This window comes from Oreochromis aureus, linkage group 6, assembly GCF_013358895.1.
Source record: "Oreochromis aureus strain Israel breed Guangdong linkage group 6, ZZ_aureus, whole genome shotgun sequence".
Lineage (NCBI taxonomy): Eukaryota > Metazoa > Chordata > Actinopteri > Cichliformes > Cichlidae > Oreochromis > Oreochromis aureus.
The window spans coordinates 17,089,095-17,104,394 of NC_052947.1; the positions used below are offsets into that span (position 1 = coordinate 17,089,095).

Genomic DNA, 15,300 nt, shown 5'->3' on the forward strand with positions numbered 1-15,300 from the left:
AGATGATGTTCATGTGTGCCTGTTGTTGTGTTTTTTTGTTGTTTTGTTTTTTTAAAACATCTTGTGGCATCTACAGGTGTTTCCCAGAAATCTGGGGATCAGGTTTACAGTTGGGGTCGGGCGAAGGTGAGGCAGGGTTAAGCGTTAAGTAATTAGGTTTAGGCTTGCTTTAAAAGCTCAGAGGCTGAGCGCAACTTAATGAAATATCATCTGAGGTGATGTTTACAGTAACCCAGGGTCATATGTGTGTGTGTGGGTGTGTGTGTTTCCTTGCAGAAGAGAGGAAGTACAAGTGTCACCTGTGTCCTTATGCAGCCAAGTGCAGGGCTAACCTCAATCAGCACCTGACCATCCACTCTGTCAAGCTGGTCAACACAGATGCTGAGCAGATTGTCAGCGCTGTTACAGCCGACTCCACCGAGCGCAAGAACTGCCCGTACTACTACAGGTAGTGATAAGTGACCACATGTTACCACCACACCTGCTGAGGACATCTCGAGCCAGTACCACATAGTGGATTTAGGCTTTTTTTTTAATATATATATTTATATGATCTGATGCACAATTACACCCTCTCTCTGCCACTGCTACATGTTTAAAGTTTGTTTTCATTTTATCTGAAACATGCTTGTTCGCCTTCTTGCTAAAAGTTCAGATGAGGAGATGAAGTAGATCTGCTCTTGTGTCAGTCCTTTTCACATGAACCAAGACGCAGTGAACAGTTGTGCAAAAGTCCCACATTTCCTTATGTTTTGCTGGGAAGCTGAGAAATGGGTGTTGCAGAAACATGTTAGCGATACATGGAAATACAGTATAAAAAACAAAACGCAGTTTGAAAATCTAACAAGTTTGAGAAAGTCGATATTTGGTGTCACCACCTTTATTCTTCAACACAACCTGAACTCTCTTAGAGGAAAACTTGCTAACTTCTTTAAGTAGTCTTCAGGAATAGTTCTCCAGGTTTCTTGAAGGACAATCAAAGCTCTTCTCTGGATGTTGGCTGCCTTTTGTTCTTTTCTCTGTCAAGATGATCCCACACTGCTTCAGTAATGTTGCGGTCCGGGCTCTGGGGAGGCCAATCCATGGCTGATGGTGTTCCACTGCATGTGTGTTTGTGTTTTTCTTTTGTTTTTAAATCCAGGATGCTGGACACTTTCCTGTGCTCATAATTCCGTCATTTTTCACAAGATCCCCCAAAACCCTGGCTGAAATGCAGCCCCAAACCATGACACAGTCTCCACGATGTTTTACAGATGACTGTAGACACTCGTTGTAGTTTACAGTCCAATTCCTGTGTAATGTGGAACACTTCAGCTTTTTCTCTTTCTTAAGAATGATGTCTTGACAGCCAACCTTCCATCTGTGATGGAGCTTCAGTGAACAGTAGATGGATATCAGCTAAAGGGCCAGATGCATCTGTCTGGTCCTGTGTCAGGTCGTTGCTGTTTTTGTTTGTTTTCCTATTTTTTATGGATCTTTTATGGATGTCTAAAATTGCTGTCCATAAATCAATTTATGATTGATAGTTTTTATTCGTTTTGTTTTGTTTGTTAGCCCTGCTATCTTCTTTTCTCCTCCTTGTCCAGTTTTGTAATTTGTTTTAAGGACATACTGCACACCAAATCAAGAATCGAGCTTTTGGGGAATCATCTTGTTGGTATAAAAACGGTCTTTTTTGCATTTTTGTAGATTCAACTATTTGTGTGACAGGCTGCTAGTTAGGACCTGAATCAAGTATTTAAAATTGGTTCATCCCTTCAGTTAGGTGCCCTTTTTCTAATTAATTAATTAGTTTTTTGCTATTGCATAACAACACTTTAAAATAAATTAAAATAGGTCTTGTTCCTTGGAAGCAAAACATAAAGAAACCACGGAGGGCTCAAAACTTTTGCACAGTACTATAGCTTAGCATAAAGAGTGGCGTGGCTTTTTTGGAAGACAAGAAACAAACTAAATTGTGGGTTTTTTATTGTATATATTTTTTCAAAAGCAACAGTTATTCTGTTCTTGTAAAACAGCTTGGATTTTGATTTGTGAGCAGCTCGGTTGAACAAACAGAGCTTAGCTAATCATCTCCTCTTTCTGTAAATGTCTGCAGAAAAATCTAACTTGGATGAATTTCCAAGATGTTACTGGACACGTTAATGTGTCTAATGTCTTTTAAAATAGGTCAGCTGCACTATTTCTGAATTGTATGTTATCTTCAGCAGTCTTTATCACATTGAGAGGAATGTAGCTACAACATACCATTTGGCAGTTCCTGCAGGGAAAATCTAACACTGAAGCGGCCCGTCGGCCTCCTCTCATTCTCACCCTCTTCCTCCTTCTTCCTCTCTGTTCTCTGTCCAGCTGCCATGTGTGTGGTTTCCAGACGGAGCTGAATGCCCAGTTTGTCAGCCACATGTCGCTCCATGTGGACAAGGAGCAGTGGATGTTCTCGCTCTGCTGCAGCGTCTGTGACTATGTGTGCATGGAGGAGACCGACATGAGGAACCACATCAGCACTGGGCACGCAGGTACAGATAGCTGACCTGACTTTTGGTGGTGACAGCACTGATGAAAGAGTCTTTGATTTTTTTATTTTTTTTTTTGTATGTGTATTGTTGGAATGAGCTGCTGGTCAGTTTATGGAAGGAAATGTTAGGAAAGTTCCACTCCAACTCATCAGCATAGCATCAAATATGCATACAATTTGCTTTTTGTTTTTTTTCTGTTTTTCCTAAACAGAAAAGGCAATCCCTCTGGCAAGGCTGAAATATTAGACTTTACTGTTTCAGCACCCAGCTCTGTCTCATTAGCTGTTGGAAGGCTAATGTTAGCTGCGTGTTAGCATACTGCTGCCACGTTACTCGCAGCTTTTCGAATGATTCACATTTCACCGTTTCCCTCCTCGTCTGCTCTCCTCGCATCTTAGTCCCACCCACAAGAGGATGCAAGGAGACAAGGAGTCCAGGCAAAAAGCGTCCTTGAATCTGATCCTCATTTGGTGGTTATGTGTGACATGTGGCAGAGATGCATGGCCAGCCTGCTGTTACACTATTACAGCCTACTGTTGGATAGCAGATGTCAAATGAGACTACCTGCGTTCAGGAAGAACTTTTATATTTCGACTAAATAACTCAACATTTCATGTTATTTTCTTATTATTATGTATCTTAGGATGTTAATTGTATTTAATTTAAAAAAAAAAAATACTTATGGCTTCTGAATGGCAAAAAATGAATTTCTTTTCAGCAGCAGAAACAAGCTTCTTATAGATGCACTTAATGGATACGGAGGAAGACTTAGTTGTAGAGTCCTCCTCATACCATGGGCCAGATTTACTAAAGAGGAGGGAGGCGCTATACTCCTGTGGTTAGTTTTATGGGTGATTTATAGATGTTGTGCTCTAAATCAATCTTTTTTTGAATATCGAGGGCGAAACATGTCTTTTTTCCATCTTAAACATCGTGTAATTGGCAGTAAATGAGTTTTTGTGCATGATTTAAATATTCCCCTCCAGATATTATAGAAAGGAACTAATAGAAATACAAATACAATACACACGATCTTGTTGCTGCGCTCTGTTTTGTAAATACAGTCAGTATTTTTTTTTTTTTCACACCTAAACCTAATTTGGTGTAAAACATATAGGTGTTATCTGTGTCTCACGCCTCTGTAATATTTCATGGGCGCAAACGGTACCACAGAGGATACATCTGCGCACCCCCAATCGTTCCTGCCTCCTCTCAGTGCGTTTTAGGGAAACGATAGATGCTTCAGAATGGCACACTGAGATGATTTCCAGATCACAGGTAGGAGGAGATGAGGAGTCGCGTAAACTCGATGGAGAACCGTTTCCCGTATGGGCGGGACTTAACCGCACGCCGTGTCTTTTAATCTCCCTTCCGCTCGCTGTTGTTTCTGCGGGTCCTCGGAGCTGTTCTACAAAAGTACCCGATTCAGCTCCCGCAGAAAAAGAGATTTATGGAGTTATTTTCAAAATTACTCTCGCATGGAAGAGTGGGTGGTAGCTTACACATTGTGGCTCTTGTTCGCAGCTCAGAATATAAATACAGTGCGGTATTTGGACAGTGACACATTTTCTATTATTTTGGCTCTGCACTCCAACACATGGAGTTTAAATTTAAACAACGGGTGAGGTTAAAGAGCTCTCCCCCCCTTAGCAGCGCAGATAGTGCGAGCAGGGCAATCGTAGGGCTCCTCCTCTGCTCACCTTGTCTGTATGTGAACAACTTAAAGATAAAGTGCTTGGTAACAAGCATCAGAGTTGGATGCTGTATGTGCGTTTTGTGAACGGATATCAAATTTGAGAGAAATAAAAAGTGTAATCACAGCAATATAAACTCTGCCACTGTTTAAATATTTATGGGCTGCTTTTGTGTAATAAAAGGAAATCACTACGGGCTGTTTTAAGCAAAAACATCTTAATGTAACCCTTGATAAAAACACATTTCAGAGGACAGAGGGAAAGACAAGCAGCAGAGCTGGGTTTCATAAACAAGCCTCCTCCAATCGACCTTCTTTGGACTTTTAAAGCTGCTGGTCTGAACCTCTGGTGGTCGATATGACTGTTTTTGTCTAAAACAGCTTTGTCCAGTTTATTGCTGACGTTGTGCTCCTCTGCTAGTGCTTCTTGTTTGTGTGTGTGTGTGTGTATGTGTCTGCGTTTGCTCCTTATGTGTGGGTGGGAGGGTGGGGATTGTCCGGCCCAGACAGCTGAGGGGTCTTTCAGAGGCCACGGCGGCCTTGTTTATCTGAGAAGGTTGGCCCTTATCGTGCCTGAGGGGGGGAAAATCAATAGGCCTCGGGTCCTTTTGGAGACGAGCTGGGTTTACGATGCCACTTTGGCGATCTTTTAAGTCTCTCAGCGTCTCTTGGCATTTATCTCAGCTTCGCACAAGATGGACACCAGTGGCAAACGCACAAACGGTGGCGGGAGGGGGTACGCGCGACTTCAACTGTAGAAACGCGCATCCCGCCTTCTTTCATGAGGATGTTTTAATGGTTTGTCAACTGTCCAGCCCATTTTTGGTGAGTTGTCAAAAATTCAGGTGGTCGGAGAGGGTGGGCTCGGCAGCCTGTCAGATGCGTGGACACGCCCAAGCGTGAGATGGCAGAGAGCTCACCGGGTGTTCGAGCTGACCCCCTCCGGTGAAGTTTGCAGTGAGTGGGGACGGTCATGAGAAGGGAGGGGTGAAAATTTGCCTCTTTATTTCTCTTTATCATAAATGTTGCTGGACAGTCACAGAAAAGTTATTCTGTGAAAGAAAATGAAATATTTCTCAGTTAAAAGTGTGTTTTAAGGTCGAGTCTCAGTGGCTCAGGGCAGCGTCCCCCCCCCCCCCACTTGCATCTTTTGCCATTAGCCTTTGGGATATTATAAGAGAAGGCCAGCAGATGATAAATACTGCAGCAAAGGAGACAGAGGCACGCTGTATTTAAAAGCTGCTGAGACCGTGCTGTGAATGACCCTGGTATATTTAGATTTGATTGAAGGCGCTTCGTCATCTTGCGATACCAGGCGGGGGGAGACGCATGTGCGCTGCATGTGCACATTCCTGTACATTTTATGCTTTTCTCTGTGTCTGTGTCTGTGTGTGTGTGTGTGTGTGTGTGTGTGTGTGTGTGTGTGTGTGTGTGTGTGTACTAGGCTGTTATTAAAAAGGTAGGTCAACCATTTCAGGATCCGTGCAGGCTTTTCCTCCCTCCTTTTTTTTTTTTTTCTTTCCCTCTCCCTCCTGAGTGAATGCCCTTTGTTGAGCTGTGCCCTGAGATGCTCCCGCCATCTTAGCTCCTTTGGCCATGACCCGAGCTCCTCGCCCCTCCCTCCCAGCCGCCCTCTCCGCTCCTTATTCCCTCTCTCTTCCTACTGAATTGCAGACTTACAGACGGGGATCAATAAAAGCACAGTGCATCTTGATTGGACTGGCAGCAGGGCCTCAGTCAGAGCTCAGGACCATCGAGCCTGCCTGTTTTCATTCTGTTTGTGTGTGTGTCCATGTGCATAACAATGGGGATCTAAAAACCGATGATGTGTTGCTCACAGATTGTGTAGATTTTTATTTTCTCTTCACTGCCCCTGCAGTTTCTCTCCCCTGCTTTTTAGATCCTACCAACAAACGTTTCTTTCTCTCTGTGCTCCGCCCTCTGGCGTCCAGGTCTGAACTCGAGAAGTCCCCTCAGCGAGACCAAGAGCACCTCATCCTCCCTCTCGGCCCTCAGCGACTCGCTCAACAGCTCCGAGGGCGGAGACCTCACCCACGGTAACGAAGAACTCAAGAGTCTGTTAGCCCCGCCCTCCTCCGCCGGCAGCCAGTCCAGCTCCGGAAGCCACTCGGGATCGGGAACCGATGACAAGTCTGACAAAGGCAAGGGACTGTGGGAACTGTTGCACCCAAATACACTTTCAAAGTGCCTGAAATCTCCATAAACTGAATTATTCATTTCTAAATGAGCAAGAATCAGAGTTTAGGTGTTCTTAAAAAGTTGTTTAAAGTGACCAAGCAAGCAAAATGGACATATTTTTGAAACCTCACTGGGGGGAAGTTGGTCAAACTGATCAACAACTCTCTTGGCTAAAAAGTTTGAGGGTACTCCTCTAATCTAGAAAGTGAGTATTAAAGAGAGCCCGTCTGCACCATAATTACCCTTGTCTTTTGAAGGTCTATTAAGACTAAATGCTTTGGTCAGGAAGGTGCTCGCTGGGCGACGGGCTCAAGAAGACGAGACAACGCCGCCGAACCGATTCTGTCCTTCAAAAACACACTCATTAATTCAGAACCAAGCACAGCCAATGAGTACATACTAACTTGATTCACTTAATTGTATTCATATGTGGCCTCATCCAGGATGCTGTGAATTATTGTTTTTTTCTTCCTTTTAATTGGATGCTCTGCAGATTTTATCCATGAAGGTTAGTTTACTCTAAATGAGAGTCTGTGTACAAAAACCATGTCCTGTGTTCTGAAGTCGATCTGTACTGTAGAACAGAAAGAGGTTTTTGTTACAGAGCGGTAAGGGGTGATGTAAGGGGTCATTTTGTTGCGAGAACTGCAGGGTCGTGTGTTTTTTAAAGAGCTCGAGCCCTTTTTTGGACTCAGTCAGGATATTACAGCCCCTGCTGCATCTACTTGGACCGTCCACTATCACAATCTGTCTCTCGTGAGCCCCTTTACTTAAACGGAAGTGCAGAGGAATTTTACTCCTGCAGCCTAAGAGGGCATTATTAAACCCGACCTCTCCCTGTATCTGAACTCTCTCTCTCCCCTCTGAGATTTTGTCCAAATGCAGATCAGCTTTCTACGAAAAAACAAACCCAGTCTTAATACTCACCTTTCTCCTCCTCCTCTTGCTCTCTCTCCAGGTTTCGAGTGCGTCTTCTGCAATTTTGTGTGCAAGACACGCAGCATGTACGAGCGCCACCTCCAGATCCACCTCATCACACGAATGTTTGAGTGCGACGTTTGCCACAAGTTCCTCAAGACGCCCGAGCAGCTGCTGGAGCACAAGAAGTGCCACACCGTCCCCTCCGGAGGGCTCAAGTAAGGAAAGCAAGTACAGACAGAGGTTCCTAACTCCGCCCGTCCTTCCCCTCCCTTCCCCTCTCAATTCACTACACACAAAAATCACATACTGTATATACACACTCATTAGAGTACCTTGTGGGGTGTGCTTGTAATAGAACATTTCGTGGTAATGAAACCTAAAGCTTGCAGCTGGAAACAAAATATAAATGAAAGCCATTGTCGCACACGTAACAGCGACTTATTATAAATGCACCGGTTTTAAAAAATGCACAAGCATATATAAGTATTATTCATTTAAATAAGAGCTGATTGTAACCGACACGTTTTTTTTATTTGAAGATTATTTGGGCCGCATGCCTTTAATCGCTTAACCTCCCTTTTAATGGTTATTATCTGCGGCCAGCAAATGAAATGATACTTGATTCAGTTTTGCTCGACAGCCTGTCTTGGCAAGTCCAACTTATTAGACAGCGGTCTGTGGGTCTGCAGTGGCTGTTGTGAACAGAAGGGAGAGTGGAAAGGAGATGGAAACGGGCTTCCCCTCAGGGTCTGTTGTTCCTCTGCCCACCGCTAACAGGCATGCCAAGGAAAAAATATCTTAGGAAACCTGCATTCCACAAAACTACTTCCCTCCCTCCTCAAAATAACAGACACATGGTGCACTCTGCTGTTGATTATATAAAATTTGTTGGCACACCCCTAAAAGATAATCAAGCGCGTTACAGGCACCCCATAATCACAAATGTCTAAATCACTCACAGTCTGTTCAGTCTAAATGCATGCAGTGGAAAGAATTGAACAGCCTTTAAATACCAGTGTAAACAAACACACATGCACACTGCATATGGTTCTCTTATTTTTAATGTATTCTGATAAAGCAGCCTTGTTTTTATTATGCTACAGTCACACTAGAGGAAAACGGCAGTCGGAGACCGCGGTGTGACCAAAAGTATTGCGACTGTGCGCAATCAACTTGAAGTTGTTAAATTTTTAGAGACTGCAACCGCTTGTGGTCAGTTTTGCCTTCAAAGCAACTTTGGCACATCAAGATAGAGATAAAACAGCAATAGGCTGTAGTCGGTCAGCTATCCGTTTCAATCTAGCAATCAGTCAGCTAAATTGCAAATCTATTGTCGTCTACATGCACAGAATTTCATGTTAACTACTTGCATTCAGAGTCCAGCGAGAACCTCAGAAATTCCTCCACAAATAGTGACGTAGTTACCGCAGGACAAATAGTTGACTACAAAGTGACATAGGCGCTCTGCAACTTCTGTGGCTTTTATAGGAATATAATGGAATGCAGCCAGTCTGCAACCAGTTGTGCTCATGGTTGCAGACTGACTCTGACTGATTGTAAGATGTTGGCAGTCTGTGTTGATAAACTAATCAGCAGCTATTTGTAAACCTTCACCAATCTGTCTGTGAGTCGCTGCACTCAAACCACGAGTGTTTTCAAACCAGTTGCATCCCACCAGGAGACCTGTGCGATCAAAAGTGATCACAGAGAGGCTGAGAGTGCTGCGCACTCGACCGCTGAATGTGGAAAAAATTCAGCGCAAACACCGACCAACCACCAACTTTTCCTCTAGTGCGACTGAGCCATTAGCACCGACTGTGTGTACAGCTCTCGTCTCCTCACGCTTCCCTCTCCATCACCATACTCCAGTCCCACAGGAGCCTTTGTTGTACTGTGACACGTTTTTGTGACATTTCAGGCCTGTCAAGCTAACATAAAACTCATCTGCTGACCTCAGCACCCCCCCACAAACACACACACACTGATAATGTAGCAATGTACTTAAACACACCTTTAGCTTCGGCCATGTTAACGCCACTCTGGATACAAGATTCAAGCTTCTGTATGTGTCTTAAAAAGTAAATGCAGATGTTTTGTGAAGATTCATTTCAAGCAACACGAGCCATGTTTTGTTTTTGTTCTCGAGTCTCTCACACAACTCCAGTCCCGTGCATGTGCAGAACCATCGAATATCATTATGAATACCGCCTCATCTTGTCACGAAAGACCTGTATTGTACATTTTTTTGTTTTTTGTAGTTTTTTTTTCTGTTCAGCCATCAGTGAAGTTCTTAACATTGCTATAAATGTGTGGAAAAGGTAGCATTTCACTGAATGAAAACAGGAAGCTGCTTAACAGAGTTGCACTGACTTCTGTCTGATCTGAAAATACGAATGCAAAAATGACACAAGAAGCCCCTTCATAGCTCGAAGGCCTGCACACGGCGTCTTTTAGTCATTACCTCGACACGTTGCTGCTAGCTATAGTGCGAGCGATTAAATGTAAAGGACTTCTTGTTTAATGATCTAACTGTCTGGTGTACGTTTCTGAAGCCAGATTAATTTTTTAAGCCGGTATAGAAATAATACAGACCTGGATAGAGGATATTTTAAACGAGAAGAACGGAGCTCTTTTGATGTCTGTGTATTCAATCCGCTCCAGCTCGACTCGTATACCTTACTGTTAACATCTGCATATGTGACCTTCTGCCAGACGCACGCAGCCTCTTACTTTCTTTAAGCCACTTTTATATTTACTAATAAAAGCAGGCAGAATTAAGCCAACTAGAAAAAAGTTGAAGAACCTTCGGGGAAAATTGCTTTTCGATTGCCTGCATTTTCTTACCCCCCTCTGAGCCCAGATCAATACTTTTTTTTTTTTCCACCCCTCCCTTCCCCCTCCCATCCTGTGTGCGCACACACACATGTATGCACTCGAGCAATGTAAAGTGTTTCTGTATATGCAGGAGTGTGTAGAGAGGGAGAGAGGGCCTTGACCATTTCGAGGTTTTTCTGAGGTAATTCTGTTCTGCAGGGTTTGTGAAGCGCTTTGGGGCCCAGAGCAGATGAAAGGTGCTATTTAAATGTAAGTGCCACTCCATTCCTTCATTTCCCTTCATGTCCTACTGCTCCAATCTTTTTCTCCTGCCTGTCATCTCCCCTACCCCACACTCCCTCACCTTCCTCCTTTCCCTCCCCTCCCCTCTCACACATGCATACCTGGTCACTTCAATTCTTTCACCATTAAACTTCCACACATACCACCACGAACACACAGAACTGTACATTGCACACAATTTTCCTTTATCTGTCCTCCTCCTCTTCATCATTCTCGTGTTATTAAATTTCAAGGTGTCTTACATGGCTGTGGACGTACATGTTTCTTTCAGCTGTCTTTTGCTTTTGTGTGTTGTGTCCTCCCTCCCTGCCCCCCTTCCCTTCCTCCCTCCCTCCGTCCTTCCTTCCATTAACCAGGTGCCCTTTTTGCATCTACTCCACCAATCGTCCAGCGGCCATGGAGTGCCACCTTAAGACGCACTGTAAGATGGAGTACCGCTGCCGCATCTGCCAGGGACTGTGGCCCGACCAGGCCTCGCTGGAGGCCCACATGCGCAGGCACCGCCTGGGCAACCACTACAAGTGTGAGCAGTGTGGCTACTTGTCCAAGACGGCCAATAAGCTCATCGAGCACGTGCGCGTGCACACGGGCGAGCGGCCCTTCCACTGCGACCGCTGCTCTTATAGCTGCAAGCGCAAGGACAACCTCAACCTGCACAAGAAGCTGAAGCACGCGCCGCGCCAGACTTTCGGCTGCCAAGAGTGCCCTTTCACTACCACACACCCCTTCGTCTTCAGCCGCCACCTCAAGAAACACCAGAGCGGGGGAACCGGGGGGATGGACGGAGCCTTAGGGGGAGGAGGAGGCGGAGGAGAAGAAGAGGAGGAAGACGAGGAGGCGGTAGGGGAGGAGCTGCCGATGGAGGAGACGTCACCGGGTGGCTCGTCGTTGCAGAAGAGCCAGGAGAACTTCCTGTTTGGCGGCGGCGGTAGCAGCAGCGGAGGCAGCGGGAGCAACAGCCCTCTCATGAGCCTCACGGCATCTCAGGCGCTTCAGTCCGTCGCGCTGTCGCTCACGCTGGGCAAGTCCCAGCAGCTGGACCCCGCCGGCCCCCGTCATGGTTTGGTTAACGCCAACGGCGTTGGCGGCGCCGCCCCAAGAAACCCCAGCAGAGCGAGCGTTGCCGGCGACGGCGGCAGCCCCTCCCTCTTCCTCCCTTCCTCCCGCCACATGTTGGAGCAGTACAGGAACTGCGACCGGGCCCACCTCATCCCCCTCACCACCCTGTTCACCCACAACAGCCGCTTCACATTCCACTCCCAGCTCCACTCCAGATGGCGGCCGGCCACGTCTCCTCTCCTCTTCTCCTCCAACTTGGCGTCCCCCTCCCGCTCTTCCCCCTCGCCCTCCTCCCACAAACACTCCTTCCTGGCCTACCTGGGACTGATGGAGAGGGCCAAGACTGTCTGACCTCACCCGCCTCTCCTCCTCCACCCCCGCTTCCTCCTCCTTCCCCTTCCCGCTCTTTCCCCTCACTCCTCGGACGGTGGTGTGAATGACACTTGACCACTGCGGCGGGAGCAACCCTTTTTTCCAATCAGACCAGCAGAATAAGCTGGACCAGAGAAAAAAAAGAAAAAAATAACATTTATAAGAGAAAAAGGCTGTACATGCTAAAATGCATTTATATAAAAAAAGCTGCTTTTCTTATCAGTTCTATCAATTGAATTATTACTACTTCAGCATCAATTACTACTCTCTTTACCTGTTTTTTTTTTGTTTGTTTTTTTTAATATTTTGTTTTTGTTTGTTGTTTTTTTTTTTGTCCTTTTTTTAAGCATCTGAATGACCTGGACCCAGCTGCATTACCTGACGGAACTAACATCTCTCACTTTTATAGCTAATTTTTCGTTAGTCATTTCGAGGAGACAAAAAGACGAAAAACAAAACTCGCAAGTGCTACAATTTTAGTGCATTTTTGTCTATCGCTATTATGCATCGGAATAGCATGCCTGTTTCTGTGTTTCAAACTAGCTTTGACGTCATTAGAAAGCGAAATTCGAGATATCCTGAAGTGTTAGCGGTGCAATTGTGGACAGAACCAATGAAACGGAATGCTTTTCAAAAGCAACGCCTCAAACCACGCACTTACTTATTTATCAATCTTGTACATAGTTTTATAGCCCTCCCTCTTCCCATCTTTTGTTTTTTGTTTTTTTTTTACTTTTATTATTATTATTTTTTAAATTTCCGTTGTTTTCTTTTTGTTGTATAATGGTGAAACGGTATTGTGCGTAGCTGCTGGCTGATATCGATCCCATCTCAGAGTTAGTAGTTATTTCTAAGCTCAGAAAAAAATATATATAAGCTGTGATGATGTAAATATGGAAAATCCGACCTGTCATCAATCAATCTAAATATGAAATATTACAGGAAAAAAAAGTTACAAACATCCGTTCGTCTCTCCTGAGACGGGATCGATGTCAGAGCAGCGTCACATGCAGAACTATGTATCACGCACCTATACTTAGAAGAGATATATGAGATAACTGTTTTGTGGAGGTGACCCGCTCGCGGGTTTAGCGAGCTAGCCCGCAGCAGGCGTCACCGCAGGCCGATTCAATGGTGCTTTTTGGAGCTTTTGTAATTTTTTTGTGTACAAAAAAAAAAGGAAGAAAAAAAACTGTTCCAAAATGACTTGAATGAATGTATTTTTGTTTATGTACATGGAGAAAAAAAAAGAAGCGATACAGAAGTGTGAACAGTCAAGAGACGTCTTCAGTGCTGGTAAAGGCGGGGAAAGTTAGTGTTTGGTGGCCTTTCTGTGTCCTCGTTTATTTTTATTTTCATTTTTTTGTCCTTTATTTTCTTTATTCTATTTTTAACTGAGCCTTTTACATCATAATAAATCTTTTCTACTAACATCCATAGAGAACCCGTGACGAGGCAAAGCTCCTGTAGGTGCCACGATGAAGCCAAGCCGGGCCCCTGTTAGGCCGGCAGACACGGTACTGCTTTTAGTCCCCCCGCCTCCTTCCCCTGTGTCAACCTTTTGAGTTTTAATTGCACTTACTTTAGTTACACTTCAAGCCAAAAGCACTTAAACCTTTTATTTTACACCCCTCTCCCCCCGTCTTTTTTTTTAAGTGCAAACTTAGATCCACCAAGTTAGCATAATGTGAAGTAGGCAGTAGTTGCTGGAAATGACTCAATCAACACCCCTTAGTTTCACATTTAGACGTTTCTGGCAGTGCAAAAGGGTCTGCCTCTGTGAAATCAGAGAAAGCAAATGAATACAAATTGCATGAATTAGACAGTAGAGGTCAAGCTCCCCCTGGGAACTAAAGGTCCCAGGCTAAATTGTGATAGCCAATTTTGCACAGTGCTGCACTTTTTGATTATGAGACTATGTATTTATCCGCGAGAATGCTCGAAAACAAGTCTCTTTTTTGTTTGGTTTTTTTGCAAAATGGAGCGGCACAAAAAAAGAGCTTTACCTGTCATTGATCGCGTTTGTGTTTCCTAAGTGGTCTTTAAGCCAAAATCCCTTATTTGTAAAGGGATTGTTTTCCTTTATTATTTCCATGTGTCTGTTTTTACTTGTGCATTTTCTTTTTTTAAAAAATGAAATATTGTTGCATGTTTATTTTGGGTTTTTTTTACTTCACTTATGTAAGGTAAAAACAAAAAAAAGAAGAACGCATCGATTGGACAGAGAACGTAAATCGTCAAGACCAAATTGAAACTCGTGGCAGGACGTGATGTTAGGATGGAATCCGTCACGTCCTGCTCTGGAGTGATGCCTCGATTGTCTCCCCCCTCCTTCTTCTTCTTTTTTAAATTCCCGTTTGTTCCTTTTTGTTCTGTCGATGTCTGGCATGCTGTCTCTGGAGTAAAGGGAGCATCTCTCCAGCACACACACAGACACACACACACACACTCTTTCCTTGTACTATCTATGTTATCTTTTATACTCTAGTGCCACTTGGTGGAAGGAAACCACCTGAGACTTCTGAGAATGAGTCAAACTAATTGTCAGGGTCCAATAGAGGAAAAAAAACAGAGATAAATAATAAAAGAAAAAGAATGTGTCTCCTCTTGACACCTTTTTAAAATGTCTGCCTTTTTAATACAGCGTAATCATGAATGGCTGCACTTCTTTACGTCCTCCCCCCTCCCTGTCTCCCCCCTTTAGTTTGAGTGTAATGTTTAAAAAGGCAACAGGGCTCTCTCCTTTTGAAACCCAGTACTCTTAAGCACTTATTCTCTTTATTTTGCCCAACTGTAAGCAGCACAGTGACCTTTTTTTTCTTTTTTAATGCTTGACTACCTTTTTGAGCACTTCAGAGTATGCATGACATTGTCCTCTAGTTCTTTAGCACTTAATTGTGTTTCAAACTAACTCCCCCTCGGTTGCATTTAGTTAGCATCACACTGCACTGTCTGCAATCAGTTAGCTTTAAGTTTGGCTGTATTTTATGATTAGAAAAGGCTCAACTATCTTAACTTTTGGCACTCGGTAAAGATTGGTATGTGCTGTACAAAGCTTTTTTTTTATTACTCCATTGTTAAGGCTGTACAGGGTTGTGATGATAACTGGTAAATAGATCATTTGTACTTCTTTTTTTTTTTTTCTTTTTTTTGGTTTTGTATTTGTTTTTCTTTGTTTGGCATTATTTTATGTTCAACTTGCCAGATCTAAATGTAACAGGATTTGAAAGTAAAGCTTACATCAGATATTACGTCGGCTGTCTTGTCTTTTTCTCGCGACATTGTCGGATTTCGACGCTCGCTTAACCACACAAAACATCTTCACAGATGTAGGTTTTGGGGGCTTTTTTTCCCAATCAGAGACGATGACCAAGACTTTTGGCTTATTTCCCCAAGGTTGTCGCCACAGCGGACCAATGTTGC

At 44.0% G+C, this 15,300-nt stretch overlaps 1 protein-coding gene across 3 annotated transcripts in view; it reads left to right on the forward strand.

Annotated features, from left to right (window-relative positions):
• znf827 (zinc finger protein 827) overlaps positions 1-10,979 on the forward strand; it is a 70,622-nt gene extending 59,643 nt beyond the window's left edge. Inside the window, exons 10-15 of one of the 3 annotated variants that reach the window (XM_039613707.1) lie at positions 277-448; positions 2,350-2,516; positions 6,162-6,371; positions 7,367-7,544; positions 10,363-10,413; positions 10,803-10,979. In XM_039613707.1, the coding sequence (XP_039469641.1) occupies positions 277-448; positions 2,350-2,516; positions 6,162-6,371; positions 7,367-7,544; positions 10,363-10,411 (776 nt within the window). In that variant the 3' untranslated portion in view covers positions 10,412-10,413; positions 10,803-10,979. Of the gene's footprint in view, positions 1-276; positions 449-2,349; positions 2,517-6,161; positions 6,372-7,366; positions 7,545-10,294; positions 10,315-10,362; positions 10,414-10,802 lie in introns of those variants that run through there. The other 2 variants (XM_039613708.1, XM_039613709.1) reach the window with 2 other exon arrangements.
• Positions 10,980-15,300: the final 4,321 nt, after the last annotated feature.